The sequence below is a fragment of the Eubalaena glacialis genome, chromosome 2 (genome assembly GCF_028564815.1).
Source record: "Eubalaena glacialis isolate mEubGla1 chromosome 2, mEubGla1.1.hap2.+ XY, whole genome shotgun sequence".
Taxonomy (NCBI): Eukaryota; Metazoa; Chordata; class Mammalia; order Artiodactyla; family Balaenidae; genus Eubalaena; species Eubalaena glacialis.
The window spans coordinates 161,176,205-161,199,352 of NC_083717.1; the positions used below are offsets into that span (position 1 = coordinate 161,176,205).

The window sequence follows — 23,148 nt, forward strand, 5'->3', positions numbered from 1 at the left end:
ACAGTCTGCGGCTGTTCGATTCCAATCCTCAGGAGCTATGAATCCATTTGCAAGCTCAGCCCCTGAAGTCCCACTGACCCAGCTGAATTTTCACCCTTGGCCTCCTGAACTACTGGGGTCAGCTTTCCATAGAGTCTGGGCTCTCAAAATTGTGCATGAGAATTACCCGGAGAGTTTATTAGCTGGGCAAATTCCCAGCTTCACCTCCAGAGACTCAGGTTCAAACCTGGGGTGCAGCCAGGGACTCCTGTACCACTGCCAGGAGGGAGACTTCTAAAGCCCCTTCGGAGAAACGGACCCTGGTGACGTCTGCCCCTGTTCAGGCTTATAATGAGAGCCCGCAGGATTGGGGAAGAAAGCTCTGTTTTGAAACGCGGATTCTTCCCTGCAATATTCCCCATATTCATCTTCTTTACCCCATATCCACCTAACCAAAACTTGAGTGCTCCACTCTCCTCTGGGTGTAGGATTGTACTGGTGAGCTGAGGGACTGCAAGGGTGCACCGCGAGCTGCCCGCAGGCGGTGGCCTGTTGGCCTTCCTGGCTCCTAGGCCGGCTCCTTTAAAATAAATGAGTGCATGCATACATGCAGTCGTACAGACGCAAGCAAATTACCCTTTAGGCTGTGGCGAGTTTTGTTTTGTTTCAAATTACAAATCAGAACTTTGGTCTGCCAGTGGGACAGACTTCTGCTCCAAATATCCGGGCGTGACGGTTCCTGCAAGTCGCCCGACAAATGCTGGAACCTCCTTTTGGGGGGAGGGTCTGGTCTTGTGCCGCGTCCCGCGAGGGTCCCAGTTTGGTTGGGAGCTGAGCAGATGCCGGGGCTCCCCGGCCGCCCCGGGCGGCAGCCGATTCGGCCTCCACAGAGAGCTCGGGGCCGCAGTCCGAGAGACACCCCCCTCCTCCCCGCGGCCCACGGGACCCCGCCGCCGTCCCCGCCGCCCCAGGGACTAGCCCAGCGGTGCGGAGAGGTGGGAGACTGGAGCCTGCTGAGGTCATTTCCTGTGCCTCTCCGCGAGCCGCCCCGGGAGCCGAGCCCGGCGCTCTGCCTTTAAGGAGCGGGCGGGGAGCGGACGAGGAGGGGGCGCGGCAGAGCGTTGAATGGGGCGCTGCGAGGTCGGCTCGGCTTTGTGCGGCCAGCCGGCGGGCACCCCTCCCGGCCCAGCCCGGCCCGCCCCGCCCACCCCGACCCCTGCTGCCGGGGAGCGGAGACCCGGCGGCCGCTGCGGACTCGGACGAGATCGACGCAAGGTCAGCGGCGGACGCGCGCGGGGGAGGACCGGGTGCCCGGTGCGCGGCGGGGACGCCCGCGAGCGGGCTGGAGGTGAGCGGTCCCGCGGGCAGAGGTGGGGTTGGTGCGGGGGGTGGGGGGGAGGGTTGGTTCGCGGGCCCGGGAGGGTGTTTGGTTGGGCGGAGAGGATCGGCTGCCTCTGGCCGGAGGGCGATTCCGGAGCAGGTGCCTCCCTACCTGGAAACGAGCTCCCAGCAGCCAGGAGCGCTGGGAGCGGCGGGTCAGGCTCTGGGAACCCGCACCTCGAGGCGAGGAGTAGCCTTCCTGGAGAGGATCCGGAGTTTGGGACCGGCTCGATCCAGTTGCTCCGGGAAGGGCCCTCGGAGCGAACTTGCAGGCTTTCCACCGCGTTGCCTGAGCTCTCGCTCGCTCTCACTCCTCCCGCTTTCCTTAAAGTCTCATCTCGGGTTGTCTCTTCTGTGATTTCTGCGTGGTTCTCTTAGGGGTCCTAGGCTAGACTCCTAGAGGCAGGTCAGCCAAACAGAAAAGAAAACCAGTTGGGTGCCGAATGACACCAGGAGCTCTGCGTCCTAGGAGCCTTAGAGAGGAATCGATTACCGGGGCGCAGGGGGACCTTAATCGAGGTGGCAGAGGCAATGAAGACCCTCATCTGGGAGTAGATCCGCTCTCTGTTGGATCTGGCCCCGCCAGGGGACGTCTCCTCCATAAGCTTTTACTATGAATACACCTCATAAAACTCTTCCGGACAGAGCCTTAGTTCCAGCTAAAACTTCTGCTTGAAAGATCATTTTAATAGCAATTTCAATGGAAAAGTCATTCGTTCCTTCATTAAACTTTTTGGACTGTCTTCTGTGCCGCAGACACTGTGTATGGTAACATCACTTAACACTTTATAGAACATAACTTCTAGCCTTTCTGCTTGTTATCCCCATTTGATAAAGGAGGAAACTAGGACTCAGAAAAATTGTGATTTGCCCAAGGTCATATAGCAGAAAAGTGGAAGAGGCAAGACTCAAACGGACGCCTCCTAAAGTCCAAATGTGGGGTTTGCTTCACTGTCCAGCCCCCTCCCTCTCCCATAGGCCTCTGAGGGGGTCTGCCCAGAGCTGGGTTACAGTGGGGTACACCCGGTGGTCCCAAACTCATTGAAACTAACAAGTGAGCTGAGAAAATGTGACTCCCCTTCACCAGCTGCAGGGAAGGGGTGTTGTTCTTCCCACTGTGCTCCTGGAGGAGTGCACGTTACTGTTCCCTCCTTCTCTCTGGGAGGCTGTGTAACTGTGGATCTCTGTGCTCCCTATGGGTTGAAGAGTGCTTTCTACACGCTGACGCTGAGGTGTCAGGATTCCCTCACTCCCGGTCCAGGTGACTTCATGGCAGGCTGGCCGCTGAGCCACCATCCTGCATTCTCTGGCCAGCCCACCTGAACCATCTCTCCCTTCTGTCAAAAACGAATTCAAAACTGATCACCTCTGTGGGGAAACTGGTACTTGTTGCTGGCTGGAGTATGAATTAGAATAACCTCAGGGGAGGGCAATTTGGACTATTTGGCCATTTAAAAATGTACATTACTTCGTCCTACAATTCCATTTCTGGAACTTTATCCTTCAGATAAACTCTGATGTGTATGAAATGATGTCTATTCGTTGAACATTCATTGCAGCATTGTTTATTTTAGCAAAAGGTTTAAAACAACCCAAATGCCTGTCAATTAGGGACTCAAATGAGATCATGCAATAGCCGTACAGTAGAATACAATAAAGCTGTTAAAAAGCATGAAGGGAGGCTTCCCTGGTGGCGCAGTGGTTAAGAATCCGCCTGCCAGTGCAGGGGACACGGGTTCGAGCCCTGGTTGGGGAAGATCCCACATGCCGCGGAGCAACTAAGCCTGTGCACCACAACTACTGAGCCTGCGCTCTGGAGCCCGTGAGCCACAACTACTGAGCCCGCGTGCCACAACTACTGAAGCCCGCGTACCTAGAGCCCGTGCTCTGCAACAAGAGAAGCCACAGCAATGAGAAGCCCACGCACCGCAACAAAGTGTAGCCCTCGCTTGCTGCAACTAGAGAAAGTCCACGCACAGCAACGAAGACCCAACGCAGCCAAAAATAAAACAAATAATTTTTTTAAAAAAGCATGAAGGGAGAATGGGATAGATAGATAGATAGATAGATAGATGTAGGAAACTCTCTGAATTATATTAAGTACAGTGTGTATAGTGTGCCACCATTTGTGTGTGTGTATGTGTGTGCATCGTATATAAGAACACTCGTATATGCACTGAACAGCTTGTATTTGCACTGAAAGACACAAATCCCTGTAACAGTAGTTGCCTCTGGGGAGAACTATGGCTGGAGTACAGGGGTGGGAAGAAGCCTTACCTTGCACCATATACTCTTTTGCTTAATATTCAAAAGTAAAGAGATAAAATAATTTTTAAAAATCCCCTGACCTCCTCTCTGATCTGGTGATGAGCACATCTGTGGGCTGCATCTCCTACTATGCCCAGGGCACTGTGGGTTTGCCTTTTGTTTGTTGATAGTAACTCTCATTTACTGAGTGCTTCCTGTGTGCCAGGCTTTTGTAATACCTCCTTTAATTCTCAAAAAAATCCGACATGGTGTGGTCTATGAAATTGCCATTTTCGAAGGTCAAAAAATGGTTAAATGTTGACAGTTTCATATGGTTCCACCTAATATTATGGCTCTCCTTTTCAAATATTATTGCCCTCAATTTCAAATAGGCTCAGAGAAGTTAAGCAAATGGTCGAAGGTCACGAAGGTCACAGGATTAATTCGTACTTGAGCCAGTATTCAAACCCAGGTCTCTTTGGTGCCAGAACTCAGGATCTTACGTACTGCACTCTGCCGTTTCTCTTCATTGGTTTTGTCTTCGTGGTTCTCTTAGCCCCTTTTGGTATTTAGATCCCAGAAGGCTTGAACATGTTCACCTTTTCCTGTCTCTCTCAACATTGTGAAATGTGATGCTTACTCAGCACCCAAAAGAGGTTAAATGCATGTTGTTGGCTTGATCACATGACAGTGAGAGATGGAGGGAGTTGTGCCCCTGTGTCCACTCACCCTCCCACTGGCTCCAACCCCAGAAAGGGGGCGCGGAGCTCTTACTTGCCCACCGTTGGGCACGTGGTTAGCCTCATCTGCGGAGCACTTTCCAAGTGGGAATGACAAAAGGTGCTCGCGCTCAGAAAGTGAGCCACGGTGAGGTGACAGAGGAGAGCCTAGTGGAAACCGTACCCAGAACAGAGTCCCTGTTACCTTCTGATGCCTCCTGCAGCGACCTCTGACCTCTTTCTTTTAGGCACTTGTGCTGATTGGCCCTCTCTGCAGGAAAGGCCCAGGATATTCAGACTGTAGACCTGAGCCTCACAAGCCACAGGATCTTTGCTCATCTTCATGTGCCCAACCTCACACATAGGAATCACTTAACAAAAGTCGGTTAAATTTAATTTAATTTTAGCATTTTGTCGATTTCTGGTCAAATCCCTAAACTTGCCAGACCTATCCCAGTTCAAGTTTGCGTTTTCTCTGAGACAGGCTAGAGTCTGAAGTTACCTAACAACGTCCTGTGCCCCCTTTTCACCACAGTCCTACCCGCAGCCCCTGCCTCTTGAGGCATATCTCTGCTGACTTCTGTGGCCGTGTCAGTCCAGGGTGCTGGAGGGCTTAGGGAGTTCCAAAGTAGGTGCGAAGGCCATGGCAACCATTTGACTCTTGCCTGCCAAGCAGTTTAGCACGCTGGGCACTAGTGGGGATCCAGAGAACTGGCTTTCACAAGAGTGGCTATGAGTTGGTGATCATTAGCTGGCTGGAGGGCACAGGGGGATTTATTGTACTGTTCTCCCTACTTATGTATGTTTGAAGCTTTCCAGAATAAAACGTGAAACAAACCATTGAACTGGGGTTTGTCCCCTGTTCACATCCCGTATATCATTTCCTCATCTAACACAACACATTAATGCTATATGTGCATTAGGCTAGCCTGGTAGCATAAGACTCTACCACCACTACGGAAGCATCTTCATGGAAAGAGGACAGTTTTAGATGTTGGGAGATCAGGATTCTTGGCCCAGCTCTGATACTACTTGGCTGTGTCTCTAAGCAAGCCACAGGTGTGATGAGTTTTCTCATCTGTTTAGTGTGAATTATATCACTTGTCCTCCATCTCAGGGATATCGAGAGGGTAACGAGAGAAATAACACCTGATAAAGCAATGCTTTGAAGAGTGAAGGACCATTCTGCAAGTTCTTTCTGCTTATCCTTGCGCATCTTTATGGGAGGTACACGTACAAGGTGACTTAGCAGTTGAGGTTCATCTTACTGTACCTTCCCTTAACATCCTGTGTTATATAGCCGCAGCTCTGGCCACCTGCTTCTGTCAGAAGAGCCTCTGGGCCTTGGCTTGGCAGCAGGCACCTTGCTCCAGATCCATTTAGAAACCTTTTAGCTCTCTTCGCGTGCCGAGACAAGCCTCACAAGAGTGCCAGCTCCCTCGCCAGCATCCCCAAGGCAGGGAGAGGATTAAGCAGAGCACTTGATGGGTTCAAAATCTTGATGTCATGAAGATGCTGGATTGGGGAAAGTGCTCCCTACAGACTAGGTATAATCTCAGGTGTCACAGCAAGGCAGAGACCAATGACATATCTTATTTCCAAAGTCCCTGGAGATTTTGATAATTTGGGTTTCTGCTCTCCCAGTGGAATCTGAGCTGCAGTTTTGACAATCAATAAGAGGGAATTAACATTCACCAAACTTTTTTTTAACAACACTAAAGGATTGAGTTTCCCCTGCCCTTTGGTTTTACTTGGGTGCTTTTACTGCTAATTCTTAGCCCTGGGCTAGGTTGCAAGACTCCAAGGTCCTACCTTCAGATCTGCCACTTTTTTTTTTTTTAATTATGCAGGGAAAGTAAAATCCCCTTAAAGGACAAAGAAAACCAAACATGAAGCCTGCGGGCCTTCTGTGGAGGCCCCACAAGGTTCTGTTGTGTCTTTTCAGCTGTGATCTTAGCTCAGAGAAGGTCATGTTTTGTTTTCGTCTTTTGTCTTCCTGCCCGTTCCAGTTGGTCCCAGTCTTTTGAGGTGGGGATTGCTGGGAGATCACAATGTCGGATTGTTTGGGATGACAGTTCCGGGAGAGCAGGGCTGACTGAGGTCATGTGTCCAGTGTTCTGAGCAGCCCAGAACCGAAAGACTCCGTCACCTGATCCGTCAGTGGTTTAATTGTTGGGCCTTTCTCTACGGGTCTACTGACCCTGTTTTTTAAACAAAAAGTCAGGACACATGATAAATGTCTGTGCTTATGGAGGTTAAAGCGTCAGAATATTTGAGACCAGGGTACCCTGGGAAATCTGGGGTATAGGTTCGCCTTAGTGCCATTGTGTGCAGTTTTTGGATGGGTAAGGAGCACAGTAGCTAAAAACAGGCATTTTGGAATGAGAATCCCAGCCCTACTACTTACCAGCTACAGAACTCTCTGTTCCTAAGAGTGTGGACTAGTGCCCACTCCTTGTCTCATGGGTTCTCATGAAAATTAAAGAGGCCACACATGCCTGGCATATAGTAAGGACTCAATAAATAATAGCTGTTTGTTGCGTATAATGGGAGAATGATATTGTAAAAGTCAGATGTGGGGTGGGAAGCAATATTGGTGGTTAACCTATCAAGGACAGGCTCACTGATGCTCCAGGGTAATTTTAGTGACATACAGGAGGTGGCTGGGTTTTCTGAAGCCATGTGGCTCCTGAAGAAGGGAAAGGAGATGTTTTTTCAATGGCAATTTTTTTTAACCTTTCTTTTTTTTTTTTTCAAGTATAGTTGATTTACAATGTTGTGGTGATTTCTTCTGTACAGCAAAGTGACTCAGTTATACATACATATACATTCTTTTTTTTACATTCTTTTCCATTATGGTTTATCCCAGGATATTGGATATAGTTCCCTGTGCTATACAGTAGGACCTTGTTGTATATCCATTCTAAATGTAATAGTTTGCCTCTACTAACCCCAAACTCCCAGTCCATCCCTCCCTCCCTCCCCCCTGGCAACCACAAGTCTGTTCTCTAATGACCAATTTTTATTATGGGAAATTCTAGGCATATACTCAAGTAGAGAGACCAGTATACACATCACCCAGCTTCAAAAATTATCAACATTTTGACAAATCTTATTGCATGTATCTCCCTCCACCCCAGCTCCTCACCTCCTGTGGTGAAGTGTTTTAAAGCAAACCCAAGGCATTATATCATTTCACCTGTGAGCCATATGTATCTCTAACAGAGCACGTTAAAAAATACTATCAAGACTCTCTGCTTCCACTGCAGGGGGCACGGGTTTGATCCCTGGTCGGGAAACTAAGATCCCACGTGCTGCATGGAGCAGCAAAAAAATAAAAATTAAAAAAATTAAAAATAATAAATAATAGGGACTTCCCTGGTGGTCCAGTGGTTAAGACTCCATGCTCCCAATGCAGGGGTCATGGGTTCGATCCCTGGTCGGGGAACTAAGATTCTGTATGCTCCATGGCATGGCCAAAAAAAATTTTTTTTAATAAATAAATTTTTAAAAAATTAAAAATAAATAAATAAAAATAAAAAATATGTTATCAATCTAGAAAATTAACACTCATTCTTTAAAATCACCTGATAGTAGGGAGACCATATGTCATGGTTTGGGACAGACCAAATTTATGCTTGTTGCCAAACATAATTATTAATAGCACCCTGGAAGGGGGATTTAAAAAGTCCTGGTGGTGGATGTGTCTTCCAGCTCTTCTCTGCTTTGTGCCCCCTCTGCGCCTGTATCTCCCTTCTCATACACACTCATACATCCTTCTTCATTTTCTCATCCCCGACCCAGGTTTTTTTTCTCTAAAATATGTTCAGGAGACATCTGGGTAAATTCCCCTGCCTGGAAATACTATAGGTGTCTCCTTGGCTTGTTCTGAATTTGTCTAAAGTGTTTTCTAAAGACTTGTGGTTTTCTCCAGAGGCTACAGCAAAATATCTACCAATTTTCTGGTTTGCATTTTATAACTTAAAGAGTGAGAATCCGTTCCAAAACAGGATGATTTGATGACAATATATGAAATCCCAACTAAATAAAAAGTTGTCAAGGAAATTTGAAGCATTACGTTTTCGTTCCATTTTTTCCCATCTAAAATCTATATAGTTGTAAAGAATCAGTACTCAACCGGGAACCAGGGTTCCGCCTCCAGTTAGCCACGTGATCATGGATGAATCTGTTACCCACTTTAAGCCTTCCCTAAACACCCTCCCCCCAGCATAGCCCACTCCATTTCTCTGCTTCCATTTATCTGCATATTGATTAGCAATTGTGACTACATTGTAATTTTGCAATTAGACTTTACTAAGAGTTCTTCAAAAAGACAAGGGGACTTCTCTCATTTCCCTTTGCATCTCCAGTGCCTAGAACAGTGTCTGGCACATAGATGTTTGTTGAATGAATAAATTTTTGTTACATGGATAGTTGAATGAAAAACAAATGAGCCCTACTTTTCACTTCTGTAACAACGAGACTAGGTTTCTCCTTGCGGTTTCTCGGGTTTTGTGATTTCCTGAGGTTGCGCAGCTACCTTGTGATGGAACGGGACATGCTGAGCTCAGAGAGCTGGCCATGGGACAGAGGGAGAGCCAGGCTCACTTCCCTTCCCCCGCCCTGTTTCCTCTGTCCTCCTTTGGTCTCCTCCTTTCCGCAGAGAACTCTTCCTCACACACTTACTTATCTTTTCCCATCTCTGTGTGCTGGCCCTCAGGGCTCCCTGGAATCTCCAGAAGTTGCTTCCATCATGGCAGAACTCAAGGTGGAGACCCGGACCAGTGTAGACTGGCAGAAGCGCTGCCTGGCCCTGGAAAGCCAGCTTTTCCGGTTCCGCCTGCAGGCCAGCAAGATAAGGGAGCTGTTGGCCGACAAGGTGAGTCCTGGAGAGCAGGCAGCTTCTAATGTCCCTGCAGAGGTCACTGTCAGAGAGGGAGAGTTGGGGAAAGCCAACTTTCTTTTTTTTTTTTCTGAGCGGTTTGATTGATTGGTTGATAGATTGAAATATATTTGACATATAACATTGTGTAATTCAAGGCGTACATGTTAATTTGATCCATTTATATATTTTAATGATTGCCATTGTAGCAGTAATTAGCACGTCTATCATATTCCATAATTATCATTTCTTTTAGTGGTTGGAATAATTAAGTTCCAGTCTCTTAGCAAGTTTGATGATTATAGTACAATATTATTGTCTGTATTCACTATACTGTGCATTAGATCTCCAGGGCTTATTTATTCTCTGTTGCAGGAAGGTGAACTTTTAATAAGGTGCTTTCCATTCTTGTAAAATGAAACCCAAGGTAGTTTGTTTTTTCAAAGACCAAATTCTAAGCAGTTGACTAATCTGTCATCTTGCATCCTCCTGCTCTGCTTCTCCATATGACACACCAAAGAAATGATACAGATCTTCATGGTCGTGCATCATCTCTTGAGTCACGTGTATCTACAGTGGAGGTTCTATTAGTCCCCTAACATTTCTTCCTCAATGTGGGGAAGGAAGATATTTTAGGAGAGAAGAATGGATATCCCCACCCTGCTGCTCACCCTCTATTAAGATTATGAGCTGTGGAAGGCAGGCTGGTTTCTGGTGACAATGATACAGACTTTGGAGCCAGACCTGTCTGGCTCTGCCACTTCCTAGCTACGTGACAGTGGGCAAGTCCCTTCACTTCTCAGGCAGGGACACAAATGTCTACCTTTCGGAATTATTTTGAGAATTGTATCAGATGACATATATAAAGGTTCTGGCATAGAATCGGTTTTAAATGGGAACAGTTATTATCTTTACAGGTTTGGGTGGGCTGGGCTGGGAAACTGACCATTATTCATAATGTTTCCATGGGAAGATACATTCTAAACGGCTATTTTCTGAGGCATTTTGGAGCATAACCCATCTAGAAAGTGACAATGTACACTAAAATATATATATCTTAATTGAATCAACCATTCTGTCTATAGTTTTGTTTACAGTAGCCATCTTCTAGTAAACCCTTCTTTCCTAGTACAAAAGTAAAATTCAGTCCACCTCTAAGTAATGTCAAAGTCTTGATGAATAAAGCCTGCATAAATGACCTGTTTTCTTGACAACCCCACAATCTGGAGTCCAGGAAGACAAGTCATTGACGTCACCTCTGCCCTTCCACTGCTGAGGGGAGTGGCCCTGGACTAGCTTGGACTAGAATTCATGAACCTTGGGTGTGTTGGCATTGCTGTCTCCTAGTTCAGGCTTTGCAGAATGGAGACCGGCAGGGTTCCTTTGGGTGTGGTTCAGGTACTGCTAGTAGAATTCAGCCACCTCGGGGAAAGGGAAATAAACCTTAGACAGTGGTGTGGTCCTGGGACCCCCTATGCCAGAAAGCTGGAGTGCTGGTTAACCATGTACGTTCCTGGGCCCTACCCCCGTCCTCCTGATCCAAGTCTCGTGCTGCTAATTATCTGTCTGTTTCAGAAGCGCCCAGAAGTTGGTTTTGTACACTATCAAATTGGAGAACTTTGTCTTGTATATGGAATTGGAGGTGTGCGAGGGAAGGAAGGGATAAGAAGGGATTGATTCAGCCAGCTGGTCTAAAGCACATCTCAGAGCCAGGAGACTTCTGTTTCTAGTAAAAACCTAAAAATGACCACCATGAGACACCTACTAATACTAGGTTAAATATTTAAAATATCCTTCTAAGTGCAGAGCTGTGTAGTATAAAAATAAGAGGAATCCTCAGGGGGCAAAATGAAGAGGAAAAACCAGAGTGGAACTCACAACTGGCGGCTGAGTTGGGACTGGTGAGTGTGACCTCCATTTAGTAACGAAACTTTCAAGGTTGAGTTTAACATCTGTGGAGACAGAGATGAGGTCTGGCCAGTTGGAGGCTGGAGCTGAAACTGAAACTTCCAGGTAAAGTCAGGACTATCAAAGGAGTTTACACGAAATAAAAAGGTGGACAAGGAGAAGAAAATCATCCACCAGCACAGGGAGATGACAGAACAGCTTCTCATACTTAGCCAAGGCTCTGGGCAGAAAAAAGAAAAATAAAGAAAATGAAAATTGTTCCCCGAGAGCCTGACGATGTTAGTGGTTTAACAGTAGAATTTATACTATCTGTGTGGATTAGGAACCTGAAGTTCTGGGCCAGTGATACCCCCAGAGACCTTGTAGAAGCAGACATAGAACCTCTCCTGGAAGAACAAGACCTCAGCCCTGATTACACAGGATCCCCACAGGGAAAAAAAAAAGTCCTTAGTGAAGATGAATATATGATCCACAATGACTAAATACTTGGGAGAATAACCCACAGTGAGTGAGAGTCCGCGTATGCAGCAAACAACTGGACTCGATCACCACAAGAACTTCTAATAATAGAACTGTTGGCAACACACTAAATAATGAGTTCAGAACTATTGAAAGGAATTCCCTGGCGATCCAGCGGTTAGGACTCTGTGCTTTCACTGCCGAGGGCCTGGGTTCAATCCCTGTAGGGGAACTAAGATCCTGCAAGCCGTGTGGTATGCCCCACCCCACCAAAAAAAAACTATTGAAGACATAATAAAGTCATTGAAAATATAAGACAAGAACAAGACGCCATCCAAGAAGATGAGAAAAAGAACCAAATAGAACTGCCAGAAATGAAAAATGTTTACAATGAAATTAAATGTTCAGTGGATAGATTAATAGCAGATTAGGCACCACGTGAGACAGACTTCACGAACAGAAAGATAGACCTGAGGGCAGCATAGAGAGATGAAGACACAGGCTGAGATGTGGTTGCCAGAATGACAGGATCCTTATGGAAATTCCAGAAGTGGAGTAGAAAGTGAAAGAGAGGCATGATTCAAAGAGATAATGGCTTTAAAGTTTCCAAACTTGGTGAAAGACTTAAAGCCTCAGATTTAGGAAGCAGGATAAGACCAAGCAGTATATATGTTTAAAAAATCCATTCCTTTTCATGTAACATTCCAGACATAAGCAATCTAGCTCTGGGGGGAGGTCTGCTACATGTTTGAAGGTAGTTCACCCTCATGTCCACATTCCAACTCCTTCCCTTTGATAGCATGGGCCAAAGGTTGCCTTCATTCCTTCTACTCACATCCCACTGGCCACTTATTCATGTGGTTATACCAGGCTGCAGGAAAGATTAGAAAGTGTAGTCTTTATTCTGGATAACGATATGCTCTGTTAAAAGTCAGAGGTCGTATGAAAGAGAAGTGGAGAACAGAACGTGGGGAACAAATAGCAGTCTTTAAGTCTAGAATAATAGAAATAACAAATAGAAATAGAGCATATAACTTGCAAATCAGGAGAGCAGCTACTGGAAATGGAATTAAGTCTATTAAATCCAGGTGAGGAAGAGAGAAAGGAGTATAGAAAAAAAGTAGTAAATACAAAGCACAAAATGCAGTGGTAGCAATAAATCCAAACACAACATTTTAAACCAACTATACTTCAATTTAAAAAAAAAAAGAAAGAATCCAAATATATTGGTCATAAATAGACCTATACAAGAATGTCCTTTGCAGCAATGATGCATGAAAAATTAGAAATACACTAAATGTCTATCAACGGGGGATAGATAACCATGTTGAGTGTATTTGTACAATGGAATACTACATTGCAGTTAAAAATGAGTCAAGTAAAGCTACATGTATAAGATCAATAAATCTCAAAAACCAACATTGAACAAAAAAGATCAGAAGGATATATATATATAGAACAATAGAGTTTATATAAAGTTTTAAAACCTGCACAAAACAGTACTCTCTGTTGTTTAGGGGTGTATACAAATGAGGTAAAAATGTGAACACAGCCAAGCATAGGGTAAGTACACTTGGAAGGAGAGGGGTAACATTGGAGAGAGGTACACTGGAGGCTTCAACTGTCTGTTGTGGTCCATTTCTTAGAAACAGCAGAAGCAGAGATGACAAAAATTAAGATTTGACCAAGATGAATGGTGGATACATGTTTTAAAAAAATTATTCTCTGCATGTTTCTGTTGGCCTGAAATATTTCATGATAGAAAAATGTTTTTAAGTGGTGCCTTCCTCCTCTATTCCCCAGGGGCCTCAAACACATTATAAACAAACACCTTCTTCTTCCACAGCCCCTTGGGTCTGGGTAGGTTGAACTTCTATAATATCGGCCCCTTCTTCTCTTCCAGACTGTGTTTGCTCACCATCAAAGTAACCAGAATGCCCTCCCATAACAATGTTGGGGGCTCAGAGCGTGACTTGGGTAAAGAAAGGAGAAGTGTATAGACACAGGGCAGAAGAGCCTGGCGGTGTGGGAGGGGAGAGAAAGAAATCTTGACTAGGAATCATGGGCTGGGAGACTTAAGTAGGGAAGAGGGCTGGGACATTAGCCTGACACTGGACCTCTTGGCAGGAAACCTTAAGGCCGTAAACACCATGTTGCTCAATGTCGGGGCTGTGCCTGTCACCTGCTGTCATCCCCAAACCAATAGGCCAGGTTCAACAGTTCATGAGAGGTTTTCCCCAATACGTCAAGGTAACTTTCAGGTCACAGGAAGAGATGGCCCAGGTTTCTCAGGAGAGCTCCTGCCGGGGCCGGGCCCTGGTCCCCGTCTCTGTTCCTGCTCCCAGAACGTACTTGTTAGTCATCATCAGTACCCACCTGCACCCAGGTGAGCCAGGTCAGCTGGGTCCCTCTGGCCAGCCCCCTCCCTCGCCTGCCCCCTCCACCTCTGCTGTTCCGCACAGCCCGCCCGGCCGCCCGTGGAGATTGCATTGCCTGGATGACGGACGGCCACTCACTCGCTGCAGGCGGTCGTACAGGGCAGGCCAAGCCTGTGTGTTTCCCAGGGGCCCGGCCCTGCCTGGGATCAGATACCGCACACTGGCCGCTAAGGCTTGGTAGCAAGTCCTCCTCCTTCCCCACCGCACAGTCTGCTGGTACCTGACTCCCTCTTGCAGAATTGCCATTCGAGACAGGATAATCCCTCACCTAAGGGTGAGAGAGGGCAGGAAGGGTGAGGAGAGGAGGCAGCCCTAGACCTTGCTTCCGCTGGGACACCTCTCACGGTCTGACGTGCCCTTGCCCGGGCCGCCCATTCCGAAGCCAGGTGAGCTGTGGGTCACTTTCCATCCAGCACAGAAGTTGAGGGAATGGCTCATGTCTTAGAGTTCACATCTTGTCTGCTCTTGGGAGCCGTTTCCCCAGCGCTCTTCTTGGTTGAAGAAGTCACAAAGGTAGTCAGATCAATCTAAAAACTGATGCTGTTCTAAGAGCTGAATATTAAAAGTCCCTTGGACTTTGTTCATTCTTGCTAAACTTGTGCCTCAGTTTTCCCTTCAGAAAAGTGGGAGTATACTGTCTATCCTCAAAAGAGCTTTGTATCATGATGAATACATGGCATCAATATTAGGACTAAAACAAGTTAAAACTTTTTGATTTATTTACTCCCTCTCTGCTTCCAAAAGGGATTTGAGTGGATCTATTAAAGAGGAGACATTATGTAATAAAACATCTGTCATTTTTGAGCTTGAATATTTTTCACTGAGGCACCTCTTCCCGAGGCCTGTTCCGGTGGGACTGTGTGCACTTCCTCTTTTTCTAGAATCTCTTACTAGTCTCTCCAACCAATGTTTTGAAATACAGTAACTCAGTTTTATATTTATATACCAAAAATTTGTACTTCAGGACTTTTTTTTTTTTTTTGAGTGTATAAATGGTTCAGTTCAGTCCCTTAAACAAAGGAACAATGACTATTGCTCCTCCCCGCTCTGACCACGGATTATACAGAGGCGGTGATTCAGTTTAGACACCAGCTTCACAACGTGCTGATAGAACACAAGGCCCAGAAAAACATATCCTTAAGTACCTCAGAATTTGTGAAAAGGCCGGGTACTATAAAAGGAGAATACTAGGGCTGTCATGACTAGTTGGAAATAAAATCTGCATAAAGTCATCACAGAATCAGCCTTAGCAGATCTCCTTGCTGACGGATCTGATTTGCTTTGGGAGTAGATGCCTTCTAGAACTTTTATTCACTGTGTATGAGTGCGTACGTGCGTGCGTGTAGAGAAATTTTTTTATTCTCCTAACCCCCATTTTTAATAAGGCCCTCTATAGTATTTCCCAGGAACCATAGTCTTGCTAGAGCTTTGTACTCCTATAAAGCCATTCGAGAAGAGTCCTGTGCCGATGGGGGCTCTGCCCTGGGATGCTTGCTTTGTGTTCGGCGGCCAATCTAGTGTTTTTCAGAGTGTGGTCTGTAGACCACCTGCATCAGGATCACCTGGGATTTTCTTTTCAAGCACATTCCTCGGTCCATGCCTCAGACCTGCTAAATAAAAACCTCTATAGTCAAGGCCCAGGAATCTGTAACAAGCTCCATGTGGATCCTTATGCCCCCAAGGGTGTGAAATCTACTGCCACGAACTGTTGCCCTGGCCATGTCCCTGGGCCCATTCACCTGTCCTTCTAGTGGACGCCTTGAGCCCTTTGAGCCTCAGAGGGGGTTCTGGGTGGGGGGGTGGGGAGCAGTGGACCCACAGACAAGACTTGGAGTCCTTTCTTTCCTGCCTCTTCTGCACTCAGACAGCAGGGCGGCCCCCCAGTTTTGTCTTGGGAATGAGCATATGATTTCAATTAAACAAAAGATTTGATACTAAAAAAACAAAAAGTTGGGAATCATTGTCTTTGATTACAACAGAGTTAGAACCATTTAACAGCTGTAACTGGGGGTTGCAGTCTCAAAGGCTTGCAGGTAACTAAACTTACATGAGTGAGGATTCGGGGCAGTGTGCTACAGCTTGAGGAGGAAGCCAGGTATTGCCATGAGAAAAGGTAGTCCTAGCGTGTCCAGATCTCCTGAGTTTTCAGGAGAAGCTGGAAATCGGGGATTGCATGTGGAATCTGGGTTTTTACGGGATGTGAGATTTGGATGTGAGGGGCACGGTGGCTAAGAGTATAATAGACTCCGGAGCCAGTCCTCCTGAGTTTGAATTCTGGCTCCGCCTCCTAGCTGTGTGACGTTAGGCAAGTTACCTAACCCCTCTGCGTCAGTTTCCTTATCTGTACAACAGGGATAATAATAGGACCTGCCTTCTAGGATTGGGATGAAGATTAAATGAGTTGATACGCGTAAAGTGCTTTAACCAGTGCTGGACACATAGCAAATGCCCGCAACACTGTAGGTCTTACGTGATGCTCTGTAGGCTAATAGTTGGCAACCTCTGACTTAAAGCCATTCTTTCTGTGGATGGATCATAAGTAGGGTGGCCGGGTAATTTATCATCTAAACCGGGACACTTTGGAGAGAGAAAAGAAGGCTCTATTACTAATTATTCTGGATGACAGGTGACCACTGGACTGTCCCAGGCAAGCTGACCCTGGTCCTAAGTGCCATCTTTGTATATGAAAATCCAGCAAGTGGCTTATAGCTGCGAACTGCTTAGTAAGTGCCAAGTTGTGCACGTGAGCTTGACGTGAGGCATCTCCTGTGATCTTCACAGCAGTCCTAGGAGGTGGATACTAGGAGGTGGTGAGGAAACTGAGGCAAAGAGAGGTTAAGAATTTATCTAAAGCCACACTGTGGTGGAGCCAGTCGGGCTCCAGAGCCTTAGGCTTACCTGTACCATTCTCTTCAGCCGGTGCAAAGCAGTGGTAAGAATGTTGAACCCTTTTCAGAGGGATAGCTGAGACCCAGCCTGGCGTGGCTCTGGGCTCAGACCACCACTCAGCACGCAGGTCTGTGCTGGGAGCGCAAGAGGGTGTCTGCTGCCTTTGGGGCCAGTATTTCACAGCGTCACCGAGTGTAACAAGGAGCTGTGGACATGGGGATTAAATACCAGGTTGGTGCCCAGTGCATTTCATCAGGTTGCTGCAGCCTGTTCTAGGGTGGCTTATGAGTCTTGGGTTAAGTCGCACTGCTGAAAGTAGATCCTGCCTAAAAGTCAGCTGCCCAAACCTGACACCGCCTTGGCTGGTGTGTCAGCCAGACCCACAAACTAAAAGGATAGCTGAGGACACGGTCCTACGGAACCCTCTGAAAGGAGAAACAGAACCCAAATAAGGGGGGCCCGTGAGTAGCTCAGCTTTTCAGAGGTCCAGGTGTGGCCCTCTAAGTGAGCATAAGGAATGATCTGCCATCATGAGAAGTGTTGATGCTGGGGTTAAAAGAAGAGTTTGAAAACTCCAAACATGATATTCCGGCATAGACACCCCTGGGAGTGTTCCAGTGGCAATGAAGAAAATGTGTTTTCATAAAAACAGAGGGAAACATGATGTTAAAGATATTCTCTTCAAACAAGGATGGCAGGATGTTGGTAATTGTTGGAGCACAGTGATGGATACATAGATGGTCATTATACTCTTCTCTTTTAAAAAACTTCCAGAGGTTCCAAATAGTTTTAATGTTCAGAAATTCGCTTTAGAGAAAAGAGAATACTCCAGCATAAAGATGAATACAGAACGCTTTGAATCTCGAGTGTCCTTGCCCGGAAGATAAGAATGGCTGGAGGGTCGGCAGCAGGGAGGACCAGGTGTCTGTTGGGCCAAGATTGGGAAGAGACCCTAGGCTCCGAGGGGCGCCTTCCTTTCCATCTGCTTCGGTGATAGCATACCTTAAAATGTCTAATATTAAAATCTTGGGGAGGTAAAATACTCACCATGTTGTCAATGACAGAGTGATTTCTGCCTCTGACCAGTGTTATTGACCACTCTTGACCCAAATGGAAATGCCCAAGTGGGAGGTAGGACTCAAATACATTCTATTCATCCCTCTACCTTGGTTTCTCCATCTGTAAAGTCACGAATATGAGTGATCGTTTCCTATGGAAATCATATGTGTTCTGAGCTACAGAGCAGATGTCAGATCTAAATGAAGGTTAATCTCTAACAAGGACCTACTGTATAGCACAGGGAACTCTGCGCAACGTTATGTGGCAGCCTGGATGGGAGGGGAGTTTGGGGGAGAATGCATACATGTGTATGTACGGCTGAGTTGCTTTGCTGTGCACCTGAAACTATCACAACATTGTTAATCGGCTATACCCCAATATAAAATAAAAAGTTAAAAATAAGTAAATTAATGAAGGTTAATCTAGGAAACTTGTCAAGAATCTAAAGCTTTCCCATTCAGTATTTCATTGTATTCTTAAAAATTAAATGCTCCCAGTAATTGTATTAGTTAGGGGTGTTTCTGATGAGGGCAGAAACACCAGCTCTGGCCAGCTTAAGCAAACAGGGAATTTATTAGGAGGAGCCTGGGACATCTCAGAGAACTGAAGAACCTACCTAATAATCATGACTTGGTAAAGTTTATGCACGTTCTCTGGTGCAGCCCCCTGGCTCTCATCTCTGGCCTCTTAATCCCACATTTCAGATTCCTGGGGAGAGAGAACCTGATTCGCTCCTGGGGGGAGAGAGTCGGGTCTGGTGCCGAAGGGGGAAGGGTTATACAGTACTAACCTGGTCATGGGTTATGTGTCAACCACTCCCCCCAACCCCGCCACCAAGTAGAATTTTTTTTTGTGCTAGGCAGCCACCCCTATAACCGTAATATTGGTTTATTCTATGCTGTTACCTCCCCCATAGCTACAAAGGGCCAAGGACTGTGTGATCTTGGAAGGGCCGTCTGGCTGTAATTGATGCCTGAGTCTGGCCAGAACCAACCCACTCTCTCAGGCTTGAGTCAAGAGGTTCCATCATGATTCTTAAACACGGGAGAGGAAGGAAAGAAGAGATGCAAACATCCTCGGCCTGAGCACAGGAATGCCTGTCAAAGATGGTCCTGTCTATTGGGAGCCCAGGGGGCATTTTTGTCGCATGGGTTGTAAATCTTGAGTTTTATTTGGGATCCTCAGTCCTTTCAAAGGGACTGTGTACTGCAAACATCTGTCTCTCCCCAACCCCAAGGAGGAAAAAAAACGGATGAGGGAAGGCGGCCCTGAGAACAGAGTTTCCCCAGGTTCTCAAACATGAACTGCTCCCGGGTAACCCTCCTTTCACTGTCCAGCACCAGACTGGAGGGCTCCTTCTCTTCCATCTTTTAATCAAGGAGGGAAAGCAGCATTTCAGCTGAGCAGATGAGAGGTTGGGAAAGAGAAAAAATAAATTGCTCAGTTCACTGGTAAATATCAAGCCAGGGTCCAGGCCAAAGGGAGAGGTTGAGTAGCCAGAGAAAAGGCCAAATCTGCAGAGATAAGGTGGGCGAGGGCTGGACTGGAGCTTGGGAAGCAAGGCCTGTCCAGCCTCACGGAGGACAAGGCTGGGAGGTTATGCCTCTAGTGTATTTTTCCTGCATACCTGTTGCCCTGGAGCAAGGCAGGGCGGGGAAGGAAGCAATTGCCTGACTAGGCCATGGCCCATGGCGTTTGGTAGGAGAATGGAATGTATGACTCTGCTCTGCTTCCGCAGGACTTTTGTGTGATGGTGTAAGGTTTTGGCAGTGCACTCTGAGCCCTGACCAGGGGGAGGGTGGGAGCTGAAATCCAGCTCACGCTCCACTCAACAGGCTGTGAGCTCACGAAGCTGCAGAGATGCCGTGTGGGCCGTGGGCTGGTGAGCTGCTCCTTAGGCTTCACCTTAGATCTGGTCCCTGATGAGTCTCCGTGTATGAGAACATTGGTCCCTTTTCTTGGGCGAGTTGGTGTAAGATTCCAGACTGGTAGCTAGACAGAATTTTTTTTAAAATGTGCTTAAGATTAAAGAAATCAAGTAAGGCGATACCTGTGAATGCCATTTGCAGTCAGAGGCATCCTTGAAAGAAGGCGAGGAAGCATTTGTCCCCAGCCAGGGAGCCATTCTGGGGTAGGAAGGAATATCCAACATGATGGGGGCTCACATGGGAGCACATTCCGTGCCAGGCACGTGGCAGGGCACTGCCTGCAGCCCAGTGCTGAGAGGAGAGAGGTCTGGGAGAGGAGCCTGAAAACAAGAGTGAGGGTGAGGATGCCTCAGGAAGAATGATGGTGCCCCCCTTCCCCGGGTGCCCTACACAGGGAGAGAGACCTAGGCTTTTCCTCACTCAGCAGAGAGGACAGCAGCTCTAGGCTCTTCACCTGCCCAAGAAATTCAGGATAAGGGAGCCGAGGGCTGCCATGGCAATCTTTACCCTGACCTCCTTGAGCCACTGGAGATGGGCAGTTTAAGCCCGGCCTGTGTGTAGCATCTGCACAATTCACATGCATTGCCTTGATGCCATGTTCGCAGTAGGGACACTGCACCTATATCTCCCCTTCCTCTCTGGTTGAGCAGATGCAGGAGCTGGAGCAGAGGCTGCTGGAGGCAGAGCAGAGAGCGGAGGACGCGGAGACCCAGGTAACCGGGGAGGGGATGGCAGGAGCGTGCAGCGGAAATGACCACTGGCCTTTCCTGACCCTTTCCGTGGACACACATGGACACGTCACACCGATAAGCCTCTTACAGGGATGAGGAAAACCAGCAGTCATGTGTTAGACATTCTGAACAAATGAAGGTGCCTGGGGCTTTCTGTGGGCATGAAGGAATCTTTGGGTAAGGGTCAGTGCAGCGATCAGGTGAGTGGCTTAGTCCAAATAGGCTAGGTTATGCTGAGTAACCAATGAAGTCGGACATGTCTGAAGTTTATCACATTTAGTTCTCACTCATGGTACCTCTCCACTGAGGGTTAGCCAGGGATTCTGCTTCGCACGGTGATTCAGGGATCCAAGGTAATGGAGCTCCCCATCTTCCAGCGGAACCAGCTAGAACATGCAGCCTCCTTGGCTGCCATGGCAGGGAAAGAGAGCTGGGTCCTTGTGCGCCAGCTCTTAAATACTTCAGCCCAGAAATGACTGAGTCATTCCACTCAGGCCCATTGGCTGCAGTGAATTCCATGGCCATCTAACTCCAAGAGGGCTGGAAAGTATCGGGAAGTTCATGGACATTCAGTGAGCAGCATATGTCTCTGCCACAGTGAAGCTGGAGCATTTCCTCTCCAGGGCTGTTTGTCCTGCCCAGCTTGTCCCTACTGGGGCCCCCAGAGTTAGATGGCCCTACACCCTGCTATTCCTTCCTTGTCAATTCCTTCTCTTGCCCAGATGAGGCTTAATAAGTGGTCATTGAATTAATTGGCGCCAACTGCCCTGGGTATGGGCTCTGCCTGAGAGTCACAGGTTGGGGCATCAGGAAGCATCCCATCCCATCCCATCCCATCCCATCCCATCCCATCCCATCCCATCCCATGTTGGAGGCCATTTCACACACCGTACCCCAACCCTATGAGACGATTGGTACTTTTCAGGTGGGTGTGATGGAAGAGAAGGTGAAATTGTCCAATCTGAAAAATGTGGACTCAGCAGGCAGCCTGCACCGGAAGTACAAAGAATTGCTGAATGCCATGCAGGGCAAAGACGAACTCATCGGCCGGCTGGAGGCCCAGTTGGAGAAGCAGGTAAGTGCCAGTGCCCCCCTGCCGCACCTGCACCAGCTGCCCACGGCTCCTTGAGCAGAACCCCTCTGCTTGGGCCACCGGTGGTGGGGACTCTCTCCCTCACGAGACTGTTCTTTCTCGCGGAGGTGTATTGGAAGGTGTGTGAAGAGCCAGGCAGGGGATATGGTGGGAAAGGGACCTTGGAGGCTGACTCATCTGGGTTGAATCCCCCCTTTAGCACCAGGGAGCAAATTACTTAAGTCGCTGATTCTCGTTTTACGCATCTGTAAAATAGGGGTTGTAGTACGTCATAGGGCTGTCGGCAGAATGAACTCAGGGAATCTGGGTACAGTATCAGACCTGAGGTCGGTGTTTGGTAAGGAGAGCTTTTCCTTTTCCACCCTGGTCTTGTGCCCTGCCAACCTGTGGGACATGTAGTAGCAGAGCAGCACAGAACTGGACCGTCAGCCTTGGTCAACTGCTCGGCCAAAGTTTCTCAATGAACCTGAGTAGACAGAGACCAAAGTTGCCACCTCCTCTGAAAAGCGCATAGGAGCCCAGGAGAGTCCACCGCCCAGTATTCCAGCCACAGTCAGCATCTTTGTTCTGGAGAGAACATCTGGAACACCCCCCTGCCAGTCCCCTAGGCCCAGCTTCCCCTTCACAATCCCATTAACTTCATCCTAATTCTGTCCCTTCCCTCTGACATTGGTCTTACCTACCCAGCTTTTCCCTGGTGCCAGAGCTCCATTGTTTCCAACAGAATACCTCACAGCATGGCCAGACAACTTGCAATTTTCCACATGTGTACTCTCCATGGAGGTCCCAGCTAATCCTGCTGGTGCCTTTCCACTATCATGGGCACATTCGTAATCATTCATCAACAGTCACTGAACATTTCCTTTGTGGGACGTGCCTCCCACAATGTGTGGGGTGCCATGTGTTCCTGAAAAATCATGGGAAAATATCAATAGAATGTTGACACATGGACTCTCTCATCAATTTCCTATTGATTTTATTTTTAATTAATTTATTTTTATTTTTGGCTGCATTGGGCCTTTGTTGCTGCATGTGCGCTTCCTCTAGTTGCAGCGAGCGGGGACCACCCTTCGTTGTGGTGCGCGGGCTTCTCATTGCGGTGGCTTCTCTTGTTGCAGAGCATGGGCTCTAGGCGTGCGGGCTCAGTAGTTATGGCTCGCGGGCTCTAGAGCGTAGGCTCAGCAGTTGTGGCGCACGGGCTTAGTTGCTCCGTGGCACGTGGGATCTTCCTGGACCAGGGCTCGAACCCGTGTCTCCTGTATTGGCAGGCGGATTCTTAACCACTGCGCCACCAGGGAAGCCCTCCCACTGATTTTAGATACCTATCTTCTCTGTTGAGTGGTTCATAGTTAGAAGTGGCAGCACCTGGGAATTGGTGGGCAAAATGATTCCTGCTAAAGCTTACTTAGGTCAGGAAAAAAAATCATTTTACAATA

At 47.5% G+C, this 23,148-nt stretch overlaps 1 protein-coding gene across 1 annotated transcript in view; it reads left to right on the top strand.

The window, feature by feature from the left end:
• The first annotated feature begins 1,089 nt into the window (after positions 1–1,089).
• PLEKHH1 (pleckstrin homology, MyTH4 and FERM domain containing H1) overlaps positions 1,090–23,148 on the top strand; it is a 51,570-nt gene continuing 29,511 nt past the window's right edge. The window contains exons 1-4 of the mRNA XM_061180945.1: positions 1,090–1,327; positions 9,046–9,204; positions 20,539–20,601; positions 21,545–21,694. Coding sequence (XP_061036928.1) covers positions 9,079–9,204; positions 20,539–20,601; positions 21,545–21,694 — 339 coding nt within the window. The 5' untranslated portion in view covers positions 1,090–1,327; positions 9,046–9,078. The remainder of the gene's footprint in view (positions 1,328–9,045; positions 9,205–20,538; positions 20,602–21,544; positions 21,695–23,148) is intronic.